General features: G+C 50.4%; 1 protein-coding gene across 1 annotated transcript; it reads right to left on the bottom strand.

Moving 5' to 3' along the window:
- Positions 1-1,535: 1,535 nt before the first annotated feature.
- On the bottom strand, positions 1,536-27,379 carry MOGAT2 (monoacylglycerol O-acyltransferase 2). The gene is given in 7 exon segments (XM_050907561.1): positions 1,536-1,690; positions 3,229-3,402; positions 3,405-3,427; positions 3,588-3,762; positions 5,236-5,440; positions 18,873-19,051; positions 27,286-27,379. Coding segments are annotated over 7 exon segments (1,005 nt in total).
- Positions 27,380-27,759: the final 380 nt, after the last annotated feature.

Here is a 27,759-nt window from a genome sequence, read left to right as displayed (position 1 = left end):
GGTGGGAGAGAAATATTTTTATTTTCCTGGTGCGTAAATCTTCCTCCTGCTTAGGCACCTCTGGCCTTAATTAAGGACAAAAGAAAAAGTCTATTAATAGAAAGCAAGCAAGAAATCATAGCAGGTGACCTGCTTTATTTGACTGGATTAAGTGTGGGATTACAGGAGTGTTTAGAAATGTCGATAAGGGCTCCATCAAATTCTTCCCTGTTGCTGCTTGTTTTCTGGGAACAGGAAGGATTTGCAGCAGGTCATTCAGATTAAGAATCCGGTGGAGTAATTTGATCAGGGCAGGAGGAAAGGGGAAAGAAAAAAAACCCACAATGATGGCCCTGGTATTGTCAGTTGAGAAACAGTTCTGTGTGTTTGCCTTGTTAAATGCAATTCTTGCAGCCGCAGTAACAAAAGTCCCAGGTGCAATGAAGTGCACGTGCTCTGCAGGATTTTTGGTGGCTCCTTGCAGGTGGGGAATGGGACGTGGGGAAGAGAAAGAGAAATTAAGGGAGAGAGAGAAGAAGGTGACGGTATAAGGGCTCTATAGGGGCGATGTAAAGCTGATCTGAGCAGATGGCTTCCTGCCACCTAAACATCCACGTTGTGAAATCCCATTAAGTGCAGAGTTTAGCAAAGTTCTGGATATCAAGAAGCAGAAAGCCTATTTAAAGCCTTGATCACCTGCCAAATATGGCTTTATGAGCCATATTTCCTGTCCCAAATCACTTCTCCCTTCTCCCATCTCCTGGCCGTGCCCTCTCCTTAGGAAATGGCCTCGTTTGTAAAATGAAATGCACAGTCACAGTGCTGCCAGAGCTGGTGACTAGTCCAAGGTGTTCCCATGCGGGGGTGTGGGGGGTTAAATTAATAAAATTATAAGCAGGACTCCCGGAGCCCTGGTAGGGCGAACCCTCGGAATGAGCCCTTGCCCTTTATAAATGTTTTATTTCTCTTGCCCCAGTGGGGTACGGCATCGTGTTGCTGCCGAGGGTGCCCGGCACCGTGCTGGGAGTGTGAGTTTTCTGATAAACTGTGTTTCAGGTGGCGAGAAAAGAGCCCAGAGCAATTAAAGACACGAAGAGCACCAAGCAAACAGCGATCATTTGTTGATCTAGACAAATTATATTTTAAAAAACATATGCATTCAGCAGAAATTATGGCTCATCATCCCATTTCCGAATGAAAATAATGCAAAGGAAACTTTCAAGAATTCATATCTGCCTGGAAATATCTTGAAAAACTGGCCTCCAAGCCAGGCTGGAAGTGTGAGTTTTCTGCTGGGGAGTTTCAATAGTGCTGACCACAGATGGGATGGGGTTTTTTTTTTTCTTCTTCTTTTTTATATCTTTTATGTGTCCTACAGGGAGCAAAAATGAAAACTCTGGCCCTACACCCATGCAAGTGCTGGGAAAATCAAGTCCTTCTCCTTACACTGTACGGACCATACGTTAACTGCGACTAAGTTGAGGCCGTGAAATAGTTCCAGAGATAGGGGAAAACTTGGAGCTTGATCTCCATGGTTTCACCTTGCTTGAGGAGCTCTATATAAATTCCAGGTGTCTGTCTTCTGGGATGTTATATTTAGCTTTGTGCTCCTCGAAGAGCTTGCACAATTCGTTTAGGTATTTCTGATGGACTTGATCAACCTCTTCCTTGGAGGGTCTGTGCTTCCTCTGCACTGGAATTGGCTTCCCAACTGGAAAACAAGCACAGGCGTTAGGAGGAGCCAGTGCCAGGCCCCTCTGAACACTTTGCACACCTTAGCACGGAGCTGGGGTCCACCTCTCCAAGGAGGCGGTGGACGGATCGATATAACCAGTCATGTCCTGGAGTTTGGGAGGTAGCGCAACCAAGGAGGTAGGGAGATGGAGGTTCAGACCCTGGCTCTGCTGTTGGTCTCCAAGGTCACATCTGTCCTTGCCTCAGTTTCCCCATCTGCAAAGCTGGTTCATGCCAAAGACCCTCTGTGTAGCTCTTTGAAGTAAAAAGTACTGCATCCCAATGCGGTCCCTACAGCCGCTCCTGACATCTCAGATGGGCTGCAGATAAAGACAACATCATCCTGATATTTGGGTTGGGCTTTCCAAGCTGTTCCCACATGGCCCTGGGAATCTGCATTGCAAATGGGGAAACTGAGGCACGAGGGAGCCCCAGACTATCTAAACACACTAGCGATTGGGCTGCTTCCACTTTGCTTAGATTAAAGCTTCTGTGAAACATCTGTTTTTTATTAGGAACCAAGTACCCACTTATCTTTAGAAAATCGTGCTTTTTTCAGGGGCAAATCTAATTAATTTGATTCCTAGCACTAGAAGAAGCCCCTTCCCATCTCCCAGAGCCACCAGCAGCAGGACCAGGTGCCTGCAGGGGACAGGGAAGTCCATGAGATATACCTCTCTTGCTCTGTTCTCTTACTTAAATTGTGTTTGTCAAGTGACAGAGGGTTTCATCATCATGTAACGCTGCTACCTCATCAGACTAATGAAGAGCCCTTGTGATACTGCACAGCTCATAAAACCATTGAGACAATCCAAACAGGTTGTAAAACAATTAGAAGTAATTGCTGGCTGTCAAACTTAATCAGCGGGGTGAGCTCTGACCTTTCCGAACAGCCTCTTTAATTAGACTAATTCACAGAGCGTCAGCCGCGCTGGTGGGCCAAGCATGGAGTTGTTGAAACTAGGCAAAACTTCTTCAAAACGAAAGATTTCCTTGAAATTTGGTCTCCCATGGGCATGGTCTCCGGTCGAACCGGCTTGCCTTGTTCACGTGCAAATAGGTTGGGGTTTGCGGCTGTGTCTGCACGGGACACTGAGCAAACCTGCAAATTGCTTAGGTGTTGTCCTACTTGTGTTTGTAAAATCGGCTTGGAAGAAGTTTAACCCAACACTATTGCAGTGGTTTGTATCACCGGGTTGCGCTGGGGTTGGGGTTGGCTACATCCCACACGGGTGATGGGGTGGCCGTGTTTTTGCTCTGAGGCTTTCCCAGCGCAGCCCAGATGACGTGGGCTCTGTCATAAGACCAAGCCAGAGTCCCAAACCAGCGTGACACCTGAGCAGTTGGGGATGCTCCTTTGCCAGCACGTTTCTAGCCCACCACAGCTCATGCTCTCTGGCATGGTGCTCCAGCCCAGCAGGAGGATGACACAACCCAGGGACTGTCCCCAGTCCCCCCGTCTTGGCCAGGCTGAGCGTGGCCGGCATCGTGCCAGCGTGCCGAGGAAGGACTTACCCACGGTACAGATGGGCCGCCGGTATGGTACCAACCCGAAGCTGTACTGGAAGATGCCTCGCGCGTGGAAGAGGGGAAGGGAGATGCCCATGATCTGCTGGAGCCGGTGCTGGAGCTGCCGCAGCCAGGAGCCCTTGGGGTTTCTCACCTGCTCGAAGAGGTCATTCTCCCCAAGGAAAAGATGGGGACCAGCGGGGTGCTGCGGGGAGTCGAACCCCACGTAGGGGCATGAAGATTAGCAAAGCCCACCCCAAACCACCTTCCCCCCCTACTCCAAAACCGGCAGAAACATCCCATTAACCAGCCACACACCAGAGCATCCCTCCCCAAGCATCCCTTGACCCCATCCCCTGCATCACCCGTGCTCGATGGCCAGGCGGACAAATCCCTTCCTATTCTTCAGCAGCAAGGTGCAGGATCCCGGCCGGGCGTCCAGTGCCTCCTGCGCCCCGCCGACGATGATGGCCAGCATGTTCCCACCCTCTGGCTTCTGCAGCACGTAGGACGCGCTCTCCTTGTTGGAGGAGACAAGGCCTGGAGGGCAGAGAGGAAGAAAAAATGAGCATCCGTAAAACCCACGACGACTGTGGTTGCTCTCTACTTTTTTTTCCCCATTATCCAGCGCCGGAGGGGGGTTAGACACTTTATTTTCAGAGTTTTCCTACACTTTGGCAATCTCAGCCCAGCTCCCCTGAAAGGTGCTGGATTCCTGCACCGCTCCGCTGCGTGAATATACAATTATCCCTTTGCTGTCTGGCCCAGAAGTGAGAAACGGGAAAAAATTCAGGAAAAAAGTAAACTGAGAACTAGCTGCGCTTAAGCCCCAGGGAAAATCTGTTTCCATTTGTTGTCAAATGAAACCGTGTCCAATCCTGAATCATTCTAAAGTCAGTGAAACATTTGCCTGAGGTCAAAACACACACAGATTTCAGTGGATGCTGCTAATTTAAAGTGGAATTTAATGCAGAACTTGGTCCCTTGATGTTACTTACAAATGTTAGAAATCTTTAATTTAGAAATGACAAAGCAACATTGTTTTGATTTTTTTTAAGAATCCTTTTTTTAGGGGCTGAAATAATTTGCAAATTAAAACCTCTTTGTCAAATGGATTCAATCGACCTGAAAATGAGCTATGCACCGAACTCCCACATCACAGTGATTAAACCTTCTTTCGCCTGGGTCATAACTCTCTCATATCTCACTGTTATGATTCCTCGCTCTTCGTGTAAATATTTTTTCAGCAGCAGGAGCCAGAGTTTATGTGGAAAACAGGGTGATGAATGCCCTGGGCTACCTCAGATGGAGCTGGATGCCTATGTTTAGTCTATTGAATCCTGCCCACGACATGAGGCCATTCGGCTGGAGAAGTGGCCGTTCCCCAAGCCCACCGGTGAGAGATGGAGGTCATCTCCTGCCAGTCTCCAAAAATCTCTCCAGACTCCCTTTCCATTCTCTCCATTTAATTTTTACCTATTCCTAGTCATTTCTTCTTCCTCTCCTGCCACGTGGTTTTGCAACAGCGTGAGCTGCGCTTTGCATCCTCTCTCACTGGGTGCTGCTTCCCTGCAAGCAACAGCAGCTTCGGAAAAATAGGTTTTCTCCTTCTTTCAGTGGCAACCACAACAACTTCAAGCCTGAATGTTATTTGCATGGAAAGAAAGAAAGACAAGACCACCCTGCCCTGCTGCTCTCAGCATTTCTGCTCACGATTTGCTCTGCATTTTGCTGTTACACAGTGCCTGGCACAGCGATGCCCTGAGCTCAGAGGCGATCTATGAAGTTGAACAACAGAGGTGACAGCTAGGAGGGCAATTTTTAACTTCAGAGAGTTTTTGGGTGCCACCTCCAGTAGCTGTGTCCATGCATGGGATCCAGTTGACCACAGATGGGGACAAACAGACCCTTGCCTCCTCTTCCCCTGGTGTCTTCACTCTCTGCTCCCTAAAAAAGCACCCACCCATCCCACCACTTGCCAGAGGGGTTGGCCCATGCTGCTGCCCTGCTTACCTCCGCTCATCAGGTAGTCCCTGAAGAATGGGATGCGAAACCACAAGGAGAGCATCATCAGGTGTGGGGTGATGCCCGGGAAGAGCGTGGAAAAGCCCGATGCCTCTGTGCAGAAATTGAGAAAGGCTCCTGCTGCCAGGACCCCGTGGGGATGAAATCCCATCAGGTAGTTCTGCCTAGGGTCCAGCTCCGCTGTCTTCACCAGCTGGACACAGGGATGGAGGCGAAAAGGGGCCGTGAGTTAGTGCTGTCACCTTGGGGGGATGGAGCATTGGCTATGGAGAGCAGATAGGGGATTTCTGGAGGGGGGTCCCTAGCACCCACTGTGCCTTCTGTTGGAAAAGGTCAACTGGAACAACTCCATCGTTTTTCACTGAGATGTATTTCCTTGCCTGTATTTCCATCTCCTCCCACCCACTGGCCCAAAAGCACATTTCCAACGGCACGGTTCCTCATGTCGCCTTGAGCTGGCCTAGATGCTGTTGGGAACCTACTTTGTTTAAGTAATAAATTTATATTTAAATAAAAATTAATAAATACATTTTCTAATATGGGAAAAAAAGCTAAAAAGTGAGAAAAGGGTGATTATTGCCTCCCTCCCCCCCTCCACCCCACAACCAGAACAGCAAAGGGAGCGCAGAATCACTCTGGTAATGATCCATGTAAAGCTGCTACCCGGCGCAGGGACATGTCCCTGCTCACCAACACGGTGTGGACCCAAGGTTTGTCCTGTCCTGAAGTACGTGTCAGGTGATTCAAGGATGCTTTCGTACATGGTAAGGTGAGATCCAGCTCCCAGACATCTAACAGAGAACGAGCTGATGGTTTTCTTTCCATTGAGGAAAGCCTGCAAGAACGCCGCCGCTTGTGCCTGTGTTAGGTGCCCAGGTAATCCGTGAGTCCATCAAAGAGCAATGGATCTCTGCGCAAGGTTGCTGCGATTTTGGGAGGAGGGAATGGGGAATGCCCATGTCCAGCCTTTAGAGATGGACAGCATGGATTGCGGATACAGTGCAGCACACGGCCAGCTCTTGAGGGTTGGCTAAGCAGCTAGCTGAAATACTCGGCCAACGTGAAAGTGGGTTTGGAGCCTGGGAGATACGACGTGGGACAACGGGTGCCACAGCAGAAGAGGGGACGATTAAAGGGACATAAGGGACAACCAGGATTTGGACTCTGTGGGTTACACTTGCTATGGACTACCCAGAGGAGAGGGGCTGGTGTGATAAACCCACCCTCCAGCTATGCCACCGAGAAGACCCTGCCACGCCAACGTCAGCCAGCACGTGCATAACCCAGGCAGAAGCAGCCAAAACTGAACGCTGATGCCTCTGCACCCATTCCGTGGGTGCTGAGGGTGCTCACAGCACCGGGGAAGGACGAACCTTTCCGAGGTCAGCCGTCACACTGCCACCATCAATTTCCAGACAGCTCAAAGGCACTTTTGCTCAAGAAGAACCAAAGCCCTGTGCGTTTTAGCGTGTCACCCCTCCGAGTACCCCAGTCCCATCCGCACTCGGGGAGCAGCTAATGGGCATGTGTTTTCTTAGAAGCAGCCAGAACCGCAGGTTAATCACAAGGGTGTATTTTACTTTCTTCCATCGTGGCTAATTTCCCATCTGTCCTAAGGCACTGTTGACTGTACGCATGTGCCCATTCAAGCGCCTGCTCCTAATGAGGGGAACGGACAAACAAGAGTCCCACCGCTGCCCGGGTACAGAGGTGCCTAGGCGGGAAGAGGGGCAGATGGCTGGATTGCTAAGTGCCTAGGGCCCCTGCCACCATTTGCTCATTTTTGAGTAATATCTCAGCTTGCATCAATGTTTCCTGCATTCATCTTTGGCTTCCAAATAGCCTTTCATCTCTGCGTGATTTATAAGCAGGGAGGTGAGATGCTTGGGTGTGTTGGAAACCACTAAATTTCCAGCTGTGTGTGTGCAAGGTGGCAAGAAGGGGGGGTGACAGCAGGCTCCACGCCTGGTTGCACCCCAAGAGCACACTACCCTCCTTGCTAATGAAGAGCTGAACTCAGGGTATCCACTGAACTGTGCAAACTGCTTCAACGGGAGAGTTCACCTGTGCTAAGGCACCACACATCCTTAAAAACCCTCCTTAGGAGACATCCAGATGCTGCCTTGGTGCTCACCCCAATGAAAGGGGAGGGAGGACAGGAGAGGAAAGAATGAAAGATAGGGCTTGTAGCGATAGGACAAGGGGGAATGGTTTTAAACTGAAAGAGGGGAGATTCAGACTAGATATGAGGAAGAAATTTTTTATGATGAGGGTGGTGAAACACTGGCACAGGTTGCCCATGGAGGTGGAAGATGCCCCATCCCTGGAAACATTCAAGGCCAGGTGGGATGGGGCTCTGAGCAACCTGGTCTAGCTGAAGATGTCCCTGCTCATTGCAGGGGTGCTGGACTAGGTGACCTTGAAAGGTCCCTTCCAACCCAAATCATTCTATGATTCTGTGATAAGAAGTGAGGGAAGAGAAGAGGGAGTTTACGTCCCGTTACAAAGGACTGGACACCTACCAACCAGCAATCTTTCCAGCTCTGTTTCTGGTTGATCGTATTTTCTCTTGATGTTCTCCATTGAGATCACCTTGTGATTTATTTTATTTGTTGTAGTGCGCACCTCTTTTCAGCTACTGCATTTTTCATCTTGCTTTACATTACCGTATTATTTGCTGGGCTTTTTGGTTTGGGTTTGGTTTTTTTTTTAGGCTAATTCTGGCCACAGACAAAGCTAAATGCAACCCCCGGTGTTTTACAGTGCCCCTGGATGGCACGTCTGTTTCTGATAAATGATTCCTCATCTCCCTAGTGGCCTCAATGCCACTAAAGCTTGGAGTTCTACTGACCACTGTCGGTTCTGGATTAGGCCTTTTAAACCACACGTGCATTTTGGAGCTTGATCATGATCCGTATATCTGTCTCTATGTATCCTGTTGTCGTGGTTTAACCCCAGCCGGCAACTAAGCACCGCGCAGCCGCTCGCTCACTGCCCCCACCCAGTGGGATGGGGGAGAGAATCGAAAAGAAAAAAAAAAAAAACCAACCTTGTGGGTTGAGATAAAGACAGATTAATAGGACAGAAAGGAAGGAAAAATAATGATAATGGTAATAATAAGATGACAATAATAATACTAAAAGAATTAGACTATACAAAACAAGTGATGCACAATGCAATTGCTCACCACTCACCGACCAATGCCCAGTTAGTTCCCGAGCAGCGATCCGCCCCTCCCAGCCAGCTCCCCCCAGTTTATATACTGGGCATGATGTCATATGGTATGGATATCCCTTTGGCCAGTTTGGGTCAGATGTCCTGGCTGTGTCCGCTCCCAGCTTCTTGTGCCCCTCCAGCCTTCTTGCTGGCTGGGCATGAGAAGCTGAAAAATCCTTGACTTAGTAGAAACACTACTTAGCAACAACTAAAAACATCAGTGCGTTATCAGCATTATTTTCCCACTAAATCCAAACCACTGCACTATACCAGCTACTAGGAAGAAAATTAACTCTATCCTAGCTGAAACCGGGACACCTGTGTATCTGGCTGACAGGAACCTCAGGAATTTCAACAAGGAAAAGGACTAAGTGCTGCACCCAGGGAGGATCAACCCCAATACATGCTGGGGGCCACCCAGCTGGAAAGCAGTTGGCAGAAAAGGACCTAGGGGTCCTGGTGAACACCGATTTGAACATGAGCCAGCAATGGGACCTGGCAGCAAAGAAGGCAAATGGTGTCCTCAGCTGTGTTAGATATATTGCCAGCAGATGGAGGGAGGTTATTCTTGCCCTCTACTCAGCACTGGTGAGGCCACACCTGGAGTGCTGTGTCCAGTTCTGGGCTCCTCAGTACAAGAGAGACATGGACATACTGGGGAGAGTCCAGCAAAGGGCCATGAAGATGATGAAAGGACTGGAACATCTCTGCTATAAGGAAAGGTTGAGAGAGCTGGGACTGTTCAGCCTGGAGAAGAGAAGGCTCAGGGGGATCTCATAAATACCTGAAGGGGGGGTGCGAAGAGGACAGAGCCAGGCTCTTCCAGTGGTGCCCAGTGCCAGGACCAGAGGCCATGGGCACAGATCGGAAACACAGGAGGTCCCTCTGAACATCAAGAAACACTTTTTCACTGTGACAGTGACCGAGCCCTGGCACAGGTTGCCCAGAAAGGTTGTGGAGTCTCCATCCTTGGAGATATTCAAAAGCCGTCTGGGCACAGCCCTGGGCAAGCGGCTTTGAGTGGCCCTGCTTGAGCAGGAAGGTTGGACCAGACGACATCCAGAGCTCCCTTCCAACCTCAACCGGTCTGTGATTCTGTGATTTTTGACTCCCTGCTCTAAGCCATGGGCAGCTAGAGGGTAGGATTCTAGTCGCTCAAGAGTTGGTGGATCTGGTTGTTTCTGCAAGAGCTGTCCCCTGCAGTAGCACTGACCACGTCTTAGCGACTTAGTTGAATTATTTGCCTCTTTCAGCTTTGTCGACTGGGCTCCTTCCAGGGCATAAGCAAAGGAGGGGAGAGAAGGTCCCCGTTTTGTCACAGCGTCTGCTCACATTTGGATGATTTGGCCAGAACTTACAGAGAAACCAAAGAGCTTGTACAAGACTGAGAAGGGAATCTGTAGCAGAGGAAAGACTTGGGCAAAGTCTCTTACGCTGTAGGTCAGGCCCCTGGACTCTAAACCACCCTTCTCCTTCTGGAAACTCTTTAACGCAGAAACTCGATCCTCCCATCTGGATTGTTTCCGCTGTTTATTTGCTTCTTCCCTCTCGTCCTGCCAGAGGTCAATCTCTGTTCCCAAACTGGCAGGAAAGTTAATACCTGACACCACACAGCCTGTCTCTCCTACATTCCAGCCCCGAAGTGCTTAACGGGGCTGGGGTTGAGGTGCAGAGGAGTGGGACTCTCCTCCCTCCTGCCTTGGCCGGGTTGTCATTTCCACACCCACCAGATGGCATTTGCTGCTCTGCTCTTTCTGGGTGAGTTGAACCTTTAATAATTGCCAAAGGACTTAAGGGTCCAGCCAAGCCAGTTTGTGCGTAAATATCTAAGTAAGTGAGACAAGTGCTTGACCGAAAGTTTTCTTGGTGAGACAAGACCGGTTTCTCATCTCAGAGACATCTGAGGGATGCCAAATTAATGTGTATGACCTGTGGTCCGAAGGCAAGGAGCTGTTAGCAGCTCAGGGTTGTGCTCTCCAAACTAAGCCGTGGGTTTGCTAGCTTCCCTGAGCTTTGCCTCAGCATGGTCAGGACGCTGTCTGGTGTCTTGGCTGCTGACAGCGGTAATGACCCCTTGTAAAAGGTGTTCCAGATCCCAGATCTGGGGTGATCTTGGCCTTCCCAACAAATGAACTTAAATTTGTGTTTTGAAGGATGAGGCCTACTTTATGCTTCTCCTTCATGGAGAAATATCTTGATAGCTACAGTTGTTCAGTGCTCACAGTGATTACTCTGCAGCAGAAATCCCCCTTTATTCTGTCTACTCAAATGTGGGTCCAAGACATGGGTGAAACCCTGCCCCAGTTCTCCCAGCTCCCGCAGAGACGTGGTGAGACCTGCTCCATGCACGGTCAGCCGTGTTAGGGAAATGCATACGCAGACTTTCAGGAGCTCTGATAAGAGCCCACGTACTTGATGAAGATCTCAAGCAAATTAATCCAAATTAATTTTAAACTGGATTAGATAAACCGCATTAACATCCCAAGTAGATGCTCTTAGCTGGAATTAAAGTGGCCTTTGTTTGGTATTTGTTTTGGTTGGTTGTTTTTTGTTTGTTTTTTTTAATTTATTTTGGAGTGGAATTAAGCTAATTGGAATTAGGGCTTCTGAGTGACTGTATCAGCCCAGGAGCTCAGCACTGGTTTAACAAGGCTGCTTTAATTCACTCCTTGAGATGTGGCTGGGGTTTCCTGGTTGTCCCCTATGGACTGGACTGTCCTGCCCCAAACGATGGGAAGGGGGAGGATGGGTGATTCCCTGTGTAGGGCTGGTGCACTAATGCTTGACCAAAATAAAATTCTCCCTGAGTCCAAAGGGTTGGAGGGCTGGGTGCTCCAGCACACCCTGGAGATGAAGCAATACCCGGGCCCCCAACCAGCATTGTTTGCAGGGCTGAAGGGATTAAAAAGTCGTTAAGTGAGGAATTAATCAAGTCAAGTTGAGATGAGTATGGGCACTGCATGGTGCTTGCCATGCCAGGGGACATGTAGTCAGGGAGGGCACTGAGATGCCATGACATCGCATCCTTAGGGATGGATGAACATGTAGTGGGAGACAGGGAGTTAGCACGGCATTACCCCCACAGCAGTTCACCGAGCAGAGGAGGATGTGGTCAGGAAAGCGGGTCAGCAAGCTTCTGCCTTCTTCATTTAAAATCTCCCAAACTGAATTGCTATTGTATTTCTATCCTTCTCTGGCCCCAAACTCTGTTTCCAAGGATGTTATGTTCATTAATCTGCTCTTAAGTAGGATAAACCTCCTTTCAACTTTGTCCTAAGCAAATCCTCAGGTCCTTTGCTGTCCACGGGCACCTCCAAAGAGCGTCTCTTGCAGGATGAAACATGCAGCCAATTTCTCTGTGGGATGAAACCCGGCACAGAAATCCAGAAACCCAGCCAGATCCAAAGAAGGAGAAATTGTGCCAAGGTGAAGAGAGGCGGGTAGCCCACCCAAGGGCGTCTGGGTGGAAGCCAAAGGAAGGGCAAATATCTAAGTACTGCCAGCAGCTGCCGAGGAAGATGGGTTTCAGGTCCCAGCAACGGCGAGAGTCTGAGAGGGGCAGCTGGAGAAATAGAGGGCTTTGGGCACTGGAGTTTTCTGCAGGTGCCCCAATGCCAGGTCAGAGCTGTGTTTGCAGCAAGTACTGGGAAGTCTGACCAGCCAGGTGGGTCTAAATTGAGTTCAGATGGGACTTCACCACCCTCACTCCCAAAGTCGGGTAAGGATGGCAGCTCCAAAATGCCCAAGTCCTCCCGTGCTCTTGTAGGATGCTGCTTTTGGGGGTCTTGTAGGACCTCCTTTATCCAGTGGCTTAGCATGTTGCTTGGCAGTGCAGGTGGTGTGACACAGTTCTCCGGTGGACCTGACCTCGGCCGTGGCCTCCCTCTTACTTAAGGTCACCCGAGGGCAGAGAAGAGAGGGCCAAGACATGGGACAGAGAAGTTCCTCAGAAAAGGACAGAGACGTGGCTTTGGGCCATTTGGCTATGTCTTGCTTTTGCCCTAACAATCCCTCATCTCTCCTCCAGCCAACAGAAGGAAGCAAAGTGAACAGCCAAGACTGCTGGAAATCAGAAATGATATTGAACATCATGGACCATGACACAAAATCCCCCGTTACAAATAATGCCACTCTTCTATGAAAAGAAAGAAAACATTCCTGGCAGGGCTTGGTTCACGCAAACTTGGGCTGTCCCCTCTCTGCAACGCCTCGTACTTCCTCAGAACCGCAACACACTCGAATGACCCCCGTCATGGTTTATGCAATTATGAGAATGAATGAGCTATGGGATGGAGCCATCCCAAATCACAGCTCCTAGGGGTCAATTAATTCTCCAATAACTCATTTTAGTTATGCTAACAAAAAACCAAGAATGCCAGCAAGTCCCCAAGCATAACGACAGAGGTTGGGACTCTGCCAGTTGCTATAGATAATAAGGTCCAACTGGCCCTTAGATAACCCCGAGGCTAGTAAGAAATGTCCTGTGGCTCTTCATGAGGGGAAAACAGTGCAGTGAAGACCACAAGGACCTTCTCCACACAGCAGGCACTTTTCAGGCTGCCCTGAATAAAGCTGGTAAGATGGTGCCTGCTGGGGTTGCTCTGAATGATGACAGCACCTGAAGACAAAATTTGTCCCTCCAAGACCTTAATTTTAGCTTCCCGCTGCTAGATTTAACTCGTAACCCAGGTTGTGGGATCTAAAGGTGAAATGTCTTGTCTAAGCCAAGCATCCAGCCCCAATTTATAGTCAGCAAGAAAGATGGTGACTTCTGTTTGAGGACTACGGTAGAGATGGATCTTGTCAGGCTTATGCTTTCCCCATTTCACCCCCGTCCTCACCTTCTGCACATCCATGGTGCTCCTCAGCTGAGGTTACCAAAGCACCTTGGCCGTACGAGGGAGGTTGGTGACAGCAGTCTTACAGTGGCAGGAGGGGATGGGGCTGGGGAGAAGAAGCGGTGAAGATGTGCATTCACTTGGCCGTGTGACGGAGAAATTTGTTTTTATTGTAATGCTGAGTGTAGCCTTCATAATAAAGATGTGTTGATAAATGATGGGGAAGGGACTGTGCGAATGGATAGGAGGGTTTGGGCAGAGACCTGGCAGCAGCAGATGGATTATTGACTGCTTTTTGAACATAGCATAGGTAGAGCAGTCCACAGTATCCAAAATCTCTCTGGAGGCAACGTCAACCCACAGCAGGCATCACTGGATATCTGTTCAAATGTAGCCGGCCCCAAACGGATTCATTTTGCACCTTTTGGTATATTTTCTGTAATTTTAAGATGCAGCTGAGCTCAGCCATGTATTGCAGGCCTAACAAGAGGGCATATAAAAAAGAAGGACTAGAACAGGGTTAAAGTACGGGGGAATGAAGCAGAAATAACTTTCCTGGGCAATGCACTGGATCCCACCTTGAATTCTCACTGCTTTTTTCTCATCTCCCTTTTAAAATCACCCAAACTGATTCAGGTCCTGCCTGACCCTATAACTCCCAAACCCCTAATTAAAATACAGTCAGCTCCAAGGGGAACAAACCAAGCAGGAAAGTGGCCCTTGTGCAAGGGTGGTATCGGCAGAGGGTGCTCCTTGCACGCACTGCGGAGGCACGGCTCAGAGCCTGCACGCTCCCACGCGCCAGACGCTCGCTGCAGCAAAGTGCAAATTCACGCTGCCCAGATCCCCAGAAAGCAGACGCTCATCCCAACCTCTCTTTGCTTCCTCAGCTGCAAACATGCCCAGGGATCCCTTCAAGGCAGCAATTAAAGCCACTTCCTAAAATAAAACAGCAGGCAGCTCTTCCTGCGTCCAAACGCTGGTGCTTGGCCATGCTAAGTTTGCTGCTGGGATCTGGGAGGATTAGGAGCCACATTTAATCTTCCCTGAATGACTAATTCTCCAGGGCTGAACAAACTCAATCTACGCACAAATACGGCCCGGGGTGCTGGGTGCCCACCGAGTCCGTGTCCCCAAATCCCGCTCCCCTCGTGCCCCTGTTCTGGCTGGGGCTTTGGGCAAGTGAGAGGTCCGTGAGAGCATCCAGCTGTGCTTGTTCAGACCAAAAGCTCAGCTTAGTTCATCATGAGAGCAGCGTACAGGATGGTTAAAGCAATATTTACAGTGCTGAATTTCCTCTTGTTCTGCTAGGAACGAATCAGCTCGTGCTCGGCGGTATGAAATGCCTTCCATGCAAGGAAGCAAACACATTTGGGGGTTTTAGGTGGGGAAAAAAGCTGGCAGATGGGGGATATAACAGCGTATAAAACCAGGAGTGGCATGGGTAGGTGGGACAGGGTTTGCATGGGCTAACCAGGGAGTTTCTAGTGGAACGAGCAGGGAGCAGGGAGGTCTTCACACTGTGAGGTTCGCCTGGGGAGCTCCTTGCTGTGGGATGCTGGGGATGCCAAGTGTTTTTCCGTGCTCTTGTAGTGACAAATGGTAGCGGATGCATTCAGCAAGGGCTGCTGAATCCTATATTCTGTCTTAGAAGGTTCTTGAGCAAACAAAGTGTAGAAGACTGAGAAAATGTTTTGGGGAAATAGTATTATGTGATTGCTTGGGTATAATGCTCTTTTTATTATATTTTTGTTTTCTGCTGTCCTTTTGTGGAGCCCCCTCTGACTTCTCCCAGACCGGGGGGGAGAAAGTCTCCACTGAATCCTCCCTGCCTTCACTCAGTGACCTGCAGACAAACCCAGTAGCCATGCTCCCTCTACTGGTCTTACTGGTCCTCCTGCCAGGTCCTCCCTGCCTGGCAGCGGCACCCAGGGAGGGAAGGACAGACAGACAATGCAGTGTGGCATTCAGGGGGGGTTTCCATGTCCTTACAAAGGGACAGGAGAAGAGTTGTCGCTGGGCTGAGCTGGCAGCTAAGTTTTAGCAGAGAGGTTGGTCTGACACTGCCCAAGCAGCAGCTTACGGCCACAAATAATTGACAGAATATATATTGCATATAATCATTACAGCCACATAAATAGCTCATAGCGATCCTAGCATTTTGTAAGGCAACCTTGAGAATAATTTATTAGGAACCCACTTGGTGTTTCCTATTAAACGTTATAAGATATTACCTGTCCCTTACGGTAAAACTCACCACAAACTTTCCTGGGATGTGTTCCCATTCCTCCCCAGAAGATTATGATATACCTTTTGGGGGCCTTGCTTTGAAGCTTATCCAGAAGCCCTTAAATCACAAGTTAAGCTCTGAGATTAGCTATAAAATAATTCACTGCAGGTCCTCAGCATCACTTTCTGCCATGCCTTTGAGCAAAGCAACTCCACGGCAGTAGGACGCACGCAAGGTGGACTTACTCTGATGGATGGTCTTGTAGAGAGGCAACTTGGAGATGTAGTTCACCCAGCTGAGACATAGGAAAGTTTGGCTAGCATATGCCAGCTTCCAGCACAAAATTAAGGGGATTTATGTGAGTTGTCCACAGCAGTGGGAAGGGAGGATGATGGTCTGGTTCAACCCAGCACATCTATCGCTACCAGTTGCACCCAGGTCCTGTGAGAGGCAACCCCAGCTTGCACAGCGCTGTACGCCACTAACCAGACACGGTCACAGACAACACTGTCCTTTGCTCCTTCACCTTCACCAACCCAAGAGGCATATTGGGGATGAGATGAAAATTGAAATGAGGGGAGGGGAAATCAGGGGAAATAAAAAAAAAAGCTCTGATTTTCCTGGTGCAACGTTTGCTTTTGGAATATCCTGGAGGTGGTGCCTTTACACGCAGATCTAAGTATATCCATGGTGTTGCTCTTCTGGACGGATGCAGTTTGCCTCGATATCAAGCCATGTTTCCGTTCTGGTGAAAAGGAGCAACGTTTGCTGGGACACGCTGCCTGTGTAACCAGGTTGTGTCTTGGCAAAGCCCCCGTTTTACCTGCAGCACTAGGGTCAATATTGTACTGAGTTGTGGCCTGCAAAAGGGGATGATGTGACACCAGAAGATACATGTTAGGCACCATCATTCTAGGGGCAGATGTGCCCATCTGAGTTGTTATAACACAACTATGCGTAAGATCCACTCAGAAATGGTAGGAGAGATCCAGACAGACCCTATCTTCTCATTTTTTTGCCCACCCTTGACTTCTGCCCTAAATTAATCTCCTTCTACACCGATCTTGCAGTCTGCACTCCAGGACCTTGAAAATTTCGGGTGTATTTTATTGGGCATGCGTGGTTTTTTTTCTCCCTGACAAACTGAAGAAAGAAACCTCATGTTTTACTGTTGAAGTGAAGGGCTGGGATCTGAAAGAGCTGGCTTCTATTTCTGGTTGAGCAGCAAACCTGATGGGTGACCTTGGGCATGTCACCTCTGGTCCTCACTTTGCTCCAGCTCCTCCTAATCCTTATCCCAGGCCCTACTCTATGCAGGATGGACTCTCGGGCTGGGCTCTTGTTTCTCCTTTGGGCTGATGAGTCCTTTGGCTGTTTGGGCTCCCCACTTCATTTTACCTGGACTGCAGCACCTAGCTCCTGACTCCAGGCTCTCTCTAACCAGCTGTGTGCATCCCATCCGAGTTCCCTCAACAGGCAATATTTCATTAAAGGAATTACAAATTCCCATAGCTTGGTCTGCCTTTGAAACTCACTCCCTTGCATGGCCCGTGAACTCTTCTGCTGCATCGCTCGGATTTGTACCGACTTGTGATGGCTCTGAGGCAGGACTTCGTGCTGGTCCATGCATTCATGCCGTGCCAAGGGGACACCAGATAAAGAGTAAGGGCAAAGGCCAGCCACATGCATTAAAGTAAATCAAGAAATGTCACAGAAGTCCCTCTCAAGGGAACAGCAACTCTGTGAGACTGCCCAGCGCACACGCAGCGTTACCGATCTGTATTGGGTTTGCGTGGCAAGGTTTTGGTAGCGGGGGGGCTACAGGGGTGGCTTCTGTCAGAAGCTGCTAGAAGCTTCCCCTATGTCCGATAAAGTTAATGCCAGCGGGTTCCAAGACGGACCCGCCGCTGGCCAAGGCCGAGCCCATCAGCAACAGTGGTAGCGCCTCTGGGTAACAGATTTAAGAAAGGGAAAAGAAGTTACAGGGGAGTTGCAGTTGCAGCCAGAGAGCGGAGTGAGAAGATGTGAGAGGAACAGCTCTGCAGACACCAAGGTCAGGGAAGAAGGAGGGGGAGGAGGTGCTCCAGGCGCCGGAGCAGAGATTCCCCTGCAGCCCGTGGGGAAGACCATGGTGAGGCAGGCTGTCCCCCTGCAGCCCATGGAGGTCCACGGTGGAGCAGATATCCACCTGCAGCCCGTGGACGACCCCACACCGGAGCAGGGGGATGCCCGAAGGAGGCTGTGACCCCGTGGGAAGCCTGCACTGGAGCAGGCTCCTGGCAGGACTTGGGACCCCATGGAGAGAGGAGCCCAGGCTGGAGCAGGTTTGCTGGCAGGGCTTGTGACCCCGCGGGGGACCCACGCTGGAGCAGTCTGTTCCTGAAGGACTGCACCCCATGGAAGGGACCCACGCTGGAGCAGTTTGTGAAGAACTGCAGCCCGTGGGAAGGACTCACGTTGGAGAAGTTGGTGGAGGACTGTCTCCCGTGGGAGAGACCCCACGCTGGAGCAGGGGAAGAGTGTGAGGAGTCCTCCCCCTGAGGAGGAAGGAGCGGCAGAAACAATGTGTGATGAACTGACCCAAACCCCCATTCCCCATCCCCCTGCGTTGCTCGGGGGGGAGGAGGTAGAGAAAATCAGGAGTAAAGTTAAGCCTGGGAAGAAGGGAGGGGTGGGGGGAAGGTGTTTTAAGCTTTGGTTTTATTTCTCATTATCCTGCTCTGATTTGACTAGCAATAAATTAAATTAATTTTTCCCCAAGTCGAGTCTGTTTTGCCCGTGACGGTAACTGGTGAGTGATCTCCCTGTCCTTATCTCGACCCACGAGCCTTTCATTTTATTTTCTCTCCCCTGTCCAGTTGAGGAGGGGGAGTGATAGAGCAGCTTTGGTGGGCACCTGGCATCCAGCCAGGGTCAACCCACCACACCATCCAGCCTCTTCCCCAGCAGAAGGGGATGCTGACGTTGCAGGGCACCGGGACCTCTTGGATTTTGGTCAAAACTTGGCCCTGTGTCCACTGGGTAAATGCTGAGCAACCTGAAGAGCAGGAGTGTCGCAATGTAGACATGGAAAACAGGCAAGGGGAGATTTCCCTAACTGCTGGAATGCAGCAAGGTGAAATGGGTGTGTAAAAGGCAGAAGATTAAAGGATGTGGTTGTGAAAATGGTGATCTACATTTTGTCTGGGTCTTGCAGCAATCTGGGAGCAGGGAAGACAATCCTTCAACACTGACCTCCCAGCACCCCATGCCACGACCGCTGGCCCCAGACTGCCTCCAAACACCAAGGACAAAGCTGGTCCCGGAATCTCCTAAGAGCTGATGGGATCGGTGGCACTTACCGTGATGGGGAAATAGTCCCTCATGTACCTCCAGATGACGCTGTTTCGGATGGTGTGGATCCGCCTCCCACCCTTGCTGGGTTTTTCCCTGTCTATGAACCACCATGCGGCGTAGAGGGCACTGACCAGCCAAAAACGCGTGAAGAAGAGGGCGATGAAGGCAGCTGTGCAGCACTGTGCTGAGAGAAAAACAGCAGTGAGTTGGCAGTTGGATTAGGTGGACTTTGGGAGAGGAATGATTCACTTGAAGGGACTCTGTTTGGTCCTGGGATGGAGCCCAAGCCTTCACTGGGCTTGCTGCTGAATTATTTTATCAGTGTGAAGGCACTTTTGATGCAGAGGTGGTTTCATTCCTATCTGTCCCAGGAACCTGGAGAGGAACCAAGCACCATCTTTGCAGCAACCACCTATTTCTCCAAAGGCCACCGTGTCCCCCTCTTCCCACAAGACTGATGGACCTCAGTGCATCCAGAGGGTCCTCGTGGATCCGCTCTCTATCCCTTTGCTGTCTGGCTTTCCTCTGGAGTCAGTCTGCCCGATAATGCCTGTGTTTTACCCCAAAATTCCTGTCAATACCCCCTGATGACACCTGGCATTTTGCAATGGCAGCAAAGCGTGGCACTATGCCCTGTCTGTGCAGTCCCCAATAGCTTTGTCCTGAGCTATCGATTCCCCATTTTAATTGCGTCCTTGATTTTTAGTTTTTTATCTTCCCATATATAAGATTTTCCTCTTTATTGAGTTTTTTCTTATTGATTTTGGACCTTTTCCTCCACTTCTCAGGTTCGCTCTCAACTCTAATCCTGGCCTCTAGAGGATTTTCAGTCCTTTCAACTCGGTGTCATCACAGATTTTATAAGAACGCTCTATTTCATTCCCTAAGACATTAATGACTTGGGAGTTTCACAAGTCATTAAAGACTTTTCTGAGCTGCTTCCAGTCAGCGCTCATATTTGCCCTCTACCTCCCGCCTCCCTCATGCCCTGTGTTTTGGCACGGGAACGAGAGAATAAAAGTTTGTGTGTGAACAAGCATCACTTGGTACATCAAATCCCACCCAAGCCCAACACTGTCTGTCTGCAGAGACTGGGAAGCGCTGATGGCCACCAAGCTGCCACCCAGTAAAGCAGATGACCTAAAAAGTGCCTGGAAAGAGCTGTGTCCTCTCTATCTCTCCCTCTGGAAACCTTGGTGTTGTCTGGGAAGGGGGAGACTGAGCTAAAAAAACCCCTGTTCATCCAAGCTCTTTGTCTTCCCCAGCTCACGGGTTACATCATGTGTGGTGGGTTATGTGTTTTGTTCTTCTCTGGGTCTTCATCACAGATCTGGCACCCAGGGCTGAAGGACGTGAGGATGGACTGTTCAGCTTCAGCTTCAGCTTCAGCTTCAGCTGTGAGATAGATGCATCCATGCCCTCATCCTCTGAGACCTGGATTTTCATCTTTGGGAGTCACGTGGCACCTGCCCTCTCCAGCTCATCTCAGCTAAGGCCTGTCAGAGAAGACGTATACGATGCTCTCATTTAAGACCTCCTTGTACCTCCTGTTTGCTTTTACTTAAGGATAAATAAGTAGGTCTAGTTTGTAGTCTTTTTATTGTGATAAGTTACCCTGATCGCAGAGCTTGGCGTGTAAAAACAAATCCCTGCCCCTTTTTAAAACACTGGCATGATGGCACTGATAATTCCTATGGGGGAAAAAAAAGCAATAATCTAGCAGTATCCTAAATCTCCTTAAAGCTGAAATGGGATCTTATGTCCTCATATAGGTGGAGACACGGCGGCAGGCGCCTGAGTGGGCACTAATACAGCGCATGGGGAAACGCTGCAGCTCTCTGCAGAGCAACAAGTCAAACCTGCAATGCGTCCTCCAGGTCAGAACGAACCACTGCTCGTACCTGGTGCCACTCCTTTCAAATGCCACAGACACAGGCTTTATAACTCTTAAGGAAAAGAGCATACGGCATGAAACAAAGCTCCAGGGTCCACATGACACATAATCACGGCTTGAGGAACAACACGGAGGTTGCAATTTTACTGCACCTGGGAGCCAGGTCATCAGGTCTGCTGCACAACTGTGCAATGCCTCACTCTCTTTTTATCATACCGTGCAAAGCTCAGAGTACATTCTGCAAAATTGGACCCATTCTGGTCCAAATCCATGCACTTATCATCCAAGTGAGGCTTTATCTTGCAATTATATAATTATTAATTTCTCCCTTGATTCATTTGCAATTCCACTTCTTTTTTGCAGGGCAGAATTTGCGTACAGTGACCTTCACTCTCAAGATTATTTTTTTTGTGTGCTTGTAAAATCTTATGGTGTCCTGGTTGCTGTGGGAAAGGAGCCCATTCCTGTCCCAGAATGGACCCTCAGTCTGAAAGCTGCTGTAGATGGGACCAAGGAGACAGGGAAGTTCTAGAAAATGTACAGTTAAATCCTACTGTCTGCTTCCAGATCAATCCCAGCCTTAGGCAGACACATGATTATTTATGGGCTGTAGTTTGGCGAGAAGGGGGCACTCCGTACCGCTGCCTGTTGTGCGAGGGGGAGTCACTGTAGCTGCTTGGATCAAGGGAGATTGCTGTCCCCCTTCCAACTTTCTCGCAGACGTCTGTGTGTCATGTCCTCAAACTCTTCAATGAAAGCATAGCAGAGGCAGAGCGATCCCATCAGTTAGACACCGAGACTTTCTGGACCACCAGTGGCAAGATATTTGCCACAGAGCCGTATTGCTGCTTCTTGAAAGCCATGTCAGGTCCCCAGGCTGGGTCCACCACCAGCCCCACTGCCCAGGACTTCATGCTCTTCAGCCTGGCTCCAGGGTCCCTTCACCAGCACCGACCCAGCCTCCTTTAGGTTACACAGGTGACTCTTCACATCTTAGAGTCTCCTTGTTCTCCAAGCTGCTGAAAAATAACATCCCACCCAAAAAAGGGCCAAATCCTGCATCCATTTGAGCTAAGGGCTAGAGGGAAGGACTGTGCACCAGAGGCCAAGATCTATTTCTATTCCTGCAAATCCTGAGTCTTTCCAGAATCCACGCTGGAGGGGAACACACACTCTCCTTCCTCCACGGGTCATCTCCCAGAGGCAGAGCAGCAAGGACAACCTAAAGCCACCTCCTTGCCCCTTCTGCTTCTTTTCTGCAGGACGAGGCAGAAGGGATGGGTGGCAAAGAGGAATATTTGCTTGTTGTGAGGCTGTTCCCCACAATCATTGCTTTCTTCTCTTGAGGGCAATCCCAAGAGGAAAATGAGGAATGACAAGGGTTTCTTGCCTGTCCCTCCCTGGACTGGGGACCACTTCAGAGCTGCCCCGATGACAGCCATATTTCCCTCAGCATCTGCTTTCCTACAAACAACCGGCACTTTCTGGGCTACCTGCCAGGCAAACACTTTAAAGGATATCACGAACACAGCATTAGGCTCTTGGCCAGGGAACCTCAGCAGATATCTCCCTCCTGGGGCTAAACGTACGTACAGCCCACTGTGCCCACAAAGCAACCCGCAAAGGGCTGTTGGCTCTCGGAAATGCCGCTGGAAGAGATGGCAGCCTGTGTCATGATGGGGATGGGGGAAAACTTGCAAGTCCCCAGATCATTAGAAACCCATCTTTGAACCCCGTCAGCTGCCAGGGCTCTGCAGAGCCAGACAAGCTCTCCAGCTTAGAATCATAGAATGGTTTGGGTTGGAAGGGACCTTAAAGACCATCTAGTTCCAACCCCCCAGCTTGGTCAAGCTCTCCATGGGAGCAAGCTTTTTGGTGAGGATGAGGACTGCAGGCGCATCAGGCACGCAAATGGCAATGAGATGTGATTATAACATGGCTCTGCCTCGCTGTCTTTACAGTATTCTTTAAGTGAAAGGAGAGGAAGATGACCTTTACTATTCAGCTATAGCATCACTACAATATCTACCTTCCACCTTTCTGCCCCCATAACTCCCTTGATTCCCAGCCGCAGGCTGCAATCTCTCAAGCCATGGTTGTACACTCAGGAGGAACAGGCAGGTTTGGGGGTACAGTTGCAAACAGACGTGACCCTCGTCTCCTCCCTCTGCAGGTCTGGACGCTTGCGAGGTAGCCCAACTGCACATGCTAAATCGGTATAAAATGGCTTAAGCCATTACACAGAGCCCCTTCAAGGCAGACATCCCCATGGGCTGCAAGAGGAGGTCTAAGGGCATCATGCATGTCTTTTTGCAATCATCGCATCAGTTCAGTTATCTGAAAATGGCCAGATAATCCCAGGCTGGGCTGAGATCTGCTGCTGCACTGTCTACACTGTCATGGAAAATGAAGAGAGACCCCTTCAAACTGAAATCAAAACCAAAGGGCCCTTGACAAGAAGGAAAGCTCCATGCAGACCCTAAATCTTACACTTTCTGTTCAGGCCAGATGGAGGGAGGTTTGTCTGTGGTTGTCCACGGTGAGGTGGCCTGGTGAAGCAGTCGTAGGACATTCCTGGACTGCAGGGCCGCCAAGGTCTGCACCCAGCCTGTCGACCAGGGGTGCTTCTGAAGCAGCTCTTCGTGACCCAGGACCCAGCACCTCACATCTCCATGGCCGTACAGGAGTCAGCAAAGAGAAGACACATCCATGTGGATGGGATGGCTTCCTTGGATCCCTTCACAGGCCAAGTGGTTTCCTGGGCTGGGCTCCCTCAAAGAAGCTCAGAGCAAAAATGAAGTGTTTGGTGGTGGGTATCTTGTGTTAAGTAGTTTTGTTGTGAGCTGCAAGTCCCTCCCTGGATGAAAACGTGGGCATATCACAGACAACACACACGTATATGCCACGGGCTCCAAGTGAGCCACAGGCTACAAAGCACACGGAGCATTTTTCTGGCCAAGTCCAAACAGGGACCGTGTCCCACCAAAGTGCTGCTGGGCCCAACGTTGCTGCTAACCCAGCATTTGCTCATTCAGCCTGAAACAGGGAAAACAGCAGCCTATGGAAAGAGATTTTTGGCATCGCAGCAGCCCGGAGTGAGTCAGATTCATATTGCAGTTGTCAGGAGGGTTTGCAAGACGCACATTGCTGAGGTCCCCAATGCCAGCCTAGAGTCCCCGACAGTGACAGCCCCCGCAGATGCTGTACCCCTCGACAGAGCCGAGCCTGGCAGCCTGGCCAGGCTGTCCCAGGCTGTGGACTATGCTGGCACCGCGTGCCCTTTGAGCCAACCCTGCTGACTGAAAGGGTTCAAAGGCTGGGTGCTGTACGCTGGATCTGCAGAGGCGGCGTGCCCAGGTCTCCTGCCCCTGCACTGGCTTTGTTTGCATGGGTTCAGCTCTACGCTAATGCTTCTGCATGGTGCGTCTGGATGGATGCCCATGCCCAAGTCCATGGAGACCGGGAATGAGAGAGGCAGCGGGAAGCGGTGCAGCAGGTTTGGGTACCAGCCTGCTGATTTCGGTGCCCTGCAGAAGCCTGGCTCCACTGCATTAGGAGGGGGCACTGGTCAGTACTGGGATCCTGCAGTGGGGAGGCAATGGGGCCCCCACTCCATGCCCTGCATCCCATCCTTGCACCCTGCACTCTCCTTCCAGCAGCTGTCAGCATCTGAAGCAAATGGCACCTTTTGTCTCGGTGCCCTTGCCGGGAGCATCCTCAAGAAAACCGGCAGCGCGGACAATGCCTGCCTGTTGCGAGAGATGCTGCAGCAGAGCTCCCCGCCAGCGCCGGGGTCGAGCTGCTGCATTCATCCAGCGCCCCGCGGAGAATGAATGAGCCCCTCGCCCGGCGCTCGGCTTCTCGGGGGATGCATTTGCACAACCATAGCAACAGCTGCCCGCAACCGGTGCTGCCGAGCGGCGGCTGCTGGGATCTCCAGCCAAAGGGCTGCGCAAATGTCTGGCAGCGGTCGACTGTGTGTTTTCGGGAGCTTTTTTGTGGTAGCAGAAGCACAAGCTTGTCTCAGAGAGAAAGGAGCAGCCAGGTGGCCAAATCCTGCCCACGGAAGGGCTGATCTCTGTGCCTGAGGGTTGTAACTGAGTGCGGCACAGGGTGTCTAGCAGCTCATGGGATGAAATTAAGGGTATCCCTTAGCATCAAGCTTTCGCAGTTGTTAAACTGGGAGCTTTTGGGTGGAAAGCTCCAGGCTTAAACAAACTTTGTGAAATGAATCAAACCAGCTGGAATCGCTCCACAAGGTTTGGTTATCACCTTTCTAATGCCTTTCTTATAGCATTTCCTAACTGCTTTTGGTTTCAGATTGTATCACAGAAAACCCCAAAATCGAAGTAAAACTGTTCAAGGGAAAGACAGTAACCTCTGGAAGGCCAGCCATGGAGGAGGTGTGGGTTTGGGTCTCATCCTCGTTTGGAGCAAGCTGCATTTCCCTGCAGGAGGCAGAGCCTGTGTTTCGCATAGCTCCACGTTACCCTCCAACTGCGGAGGATTCCTCCCTCCTGACCATTTTCTGGCTTTCTGCTGGCTCCAGAAGTCATTTCCATCACTGAAAAGTCAAGCACCAGCTTGCTCCCGACACCAAGAAGGGAAAAACCTAAAGTACAAGTTGTTTTGCTGGAAAACACTGTTAAAGCTCCGTAAGCCCCAGCTGCATCGATGCAGGGAATGGGGATGTGTTGTCGTATCCCTTGTTAACATTGCGGCCACATCTCTACCACGTCCCATCCCATCCAGGCACCACGGAAGGAAATTCGGACGCAGGGGCAGAAAGGGACATACAGAGCACCCCAAAATGTCCCAGTCTGGCCGGTTAGGTCCAAGGCTGCATGGCTTTTGCCAGATCTCCCCTGTGCTGTTAACAACACCCATGTCTCCTCCTGCAAGGTGGTCTCCAGCGCGCAGGGGAAGGTTGGTCACAGCTGGGATCTCTTCTGCACTAGAAGAGCCCCAGGGTTTATAATGCAAGTACAGGATGGCACCAAGTGCCCTGCACTCTGCCATGCCCTAACTGTGCTTCGCTGCAGCTCAGCTGGCTGTGTCACCACTGCCACACCGGGATTTCCCCTCCATCTGGAGAGGGATGTCCTCAGGCTTGTCCCAGAACAACCCAAGGGGCCACACTGGTTACAGCACTCCAAAGCAATTCGGCAGAGCCCATTTGCTGACCCAGCGGGTGAAGAGCATTGCCCAGTCACGTCTATGTTGGGAATTCTCTTCTCTTCCAGTGAAGGGCAGCCTCACCCATCCTGGCTACCAGCAATGGTCTCTGGCCTCTGCCATCGCCCAAACTGTGCCAACGTGTAGTTTGGCAGAGTGTTACTTAGCATGGGCCAAACCTATGCCAAGAGCATGCAAATAGCTGCACCGTCTGGACCGGTATGGCCCAGTGCTCCAGTCCATCAGATACTGGTGCAGAGATGGCCATTCAGCCCCAGGTCTGTAGTAGAGTTTGGATCGAGCCATCTCGGAAACTTAAGGAGGCTCTGAAGCATAGCTTATGCTTTCTTTGCAGGTATTGTTTTGGAGATGCTTGTGTGCCCGGACCCATATATACACAAAGATCTGCTGCCTTTGTGTATTGGGACTAGTCGACAACCATCCTGCCACAATAAAGCAGAAGCTTTACACAGATCCCATCTGAGATTAAGAATTGGCATGACAATGGCAAACTCTAGGATGTCACCTTCCAGCTTGGCTCTTGATGGGCTGCAAATCGTCCCAGACAGTTTTGACTCTCTGATAACCTGGCTCTGGGTCTCCCATCTCCTTATTCCCTAGTGCATCCTATCCAAAACTGCGTGTCTCTCATTTCCATCAGCACCTGATGCCCTCCACACAGTAGTGAGTTTGTCAGGGTCCCAGTTTGCTGTGTCTCTTCCCCAACCTGCTTGGGTTTTCCTGGAAAAATGCTCTTTTGGGGTGTGCAGGGGCATCGGTATAAAGTGAAGCGTCTGTTCCCAGGGTTGCAAAGCAGAGTCCCCCATGCTCTTCCCAGCGTACCATCCCTCAAGCATGGGAATGCCGTTTCTCACGACTAACGCTGAGCAGGGCAGCACCTTAGAACAGGAAAACACTAACCTAAAGAGCAGGAGAAGCTGAAACCCGACACGGGTTTAGCTGCTGCGTAAGACCCGTAGATGTTCCCATGCACAGCCACGCAGCCGTGCACTTCCCTAGTGCCACCGTGCTCAGATCGGGTGGCGAGAAGAAACAACAACACCCCCCCCCAAAAAAAGGAAAAAAAAGATCTGCTTTAGTGAGACAGAGCCTCCCACACTGCTCTTCATACAGCGAGACAAACAGAGACATGCGAGTGCAACGTCTGCTGCTAATCACTTGTCCTAACATGGCCTGGGATTCACTGCAGGCTCCCAGAAGATGCTTTAATGCCACTTTCCTTAGGTCCCAGACCTTCAGTCCCAGGTTTTCCTTGGGGTCAGGGAGAGAAGGAGTGGGGCAAAAAGCTGCTCTAGCTTCTCAGAGAAGGAAAAGGAGATGTCTCTTACCTAGACCTAGGAAGCTGAAGACCCATTGAACCACTGATGCCGTCTGAAGCCTTCTCTGCAGTGGCACGGAGAGCGGAGCAAACTCAACCTTCATCTTGGGCTCTGCGTGCGCGTCTCGTAAAGGAGAAGGAAGCTCCGCAAGTGGCGAATGCAAAGTGCAAAGTCGCCTGTCAATATTTACGCAGTCTTACAGTATAGGGGATTGTGCAATGTACAGTGGCGGCGGTGGCTGCCCGCAGCCACCCTCCCGTATGGGGAGGAGAGGGACGCTGCCGGGAGTTGTCACCGACTTTATGCCAACGTGACTCACCACGTGGTTAGACGGTGAGGATTTCATGCTTTTACCACCCAAATCTGGGAAGTAAACTCCCGTCAGGGCCCAATCCTGCCTTCAAGTGCTTGTCTCTTTCAAATTTTGCAATATTTGGACGTTTGCAGAGAGGATGAGGCATTTGTGCGTGTGAGCCAGGCTTT

The sequence above is a fragment of the Gymnogyps californianus genome, chromosome 1 (genome assembly GCF_018139145.2).
Source record: "Gymnogyps californianus isolate 813 chromosome 1, ASM1813914v2, whole genome shotgun sequence".
Classification (NCBI taxonomy): domain Eukaryota; kingdom Metazoa; phylum Chordata; class Aves; order Accipitriformes; family Cathartidae; genus Gymnogyps; species Gymnogyps californianus.
The sequence above is the reverse complement of the archived record's forward strand: the minus strand, read 5'-3'. Positions and strand labels throughout refer to the sequence as shown.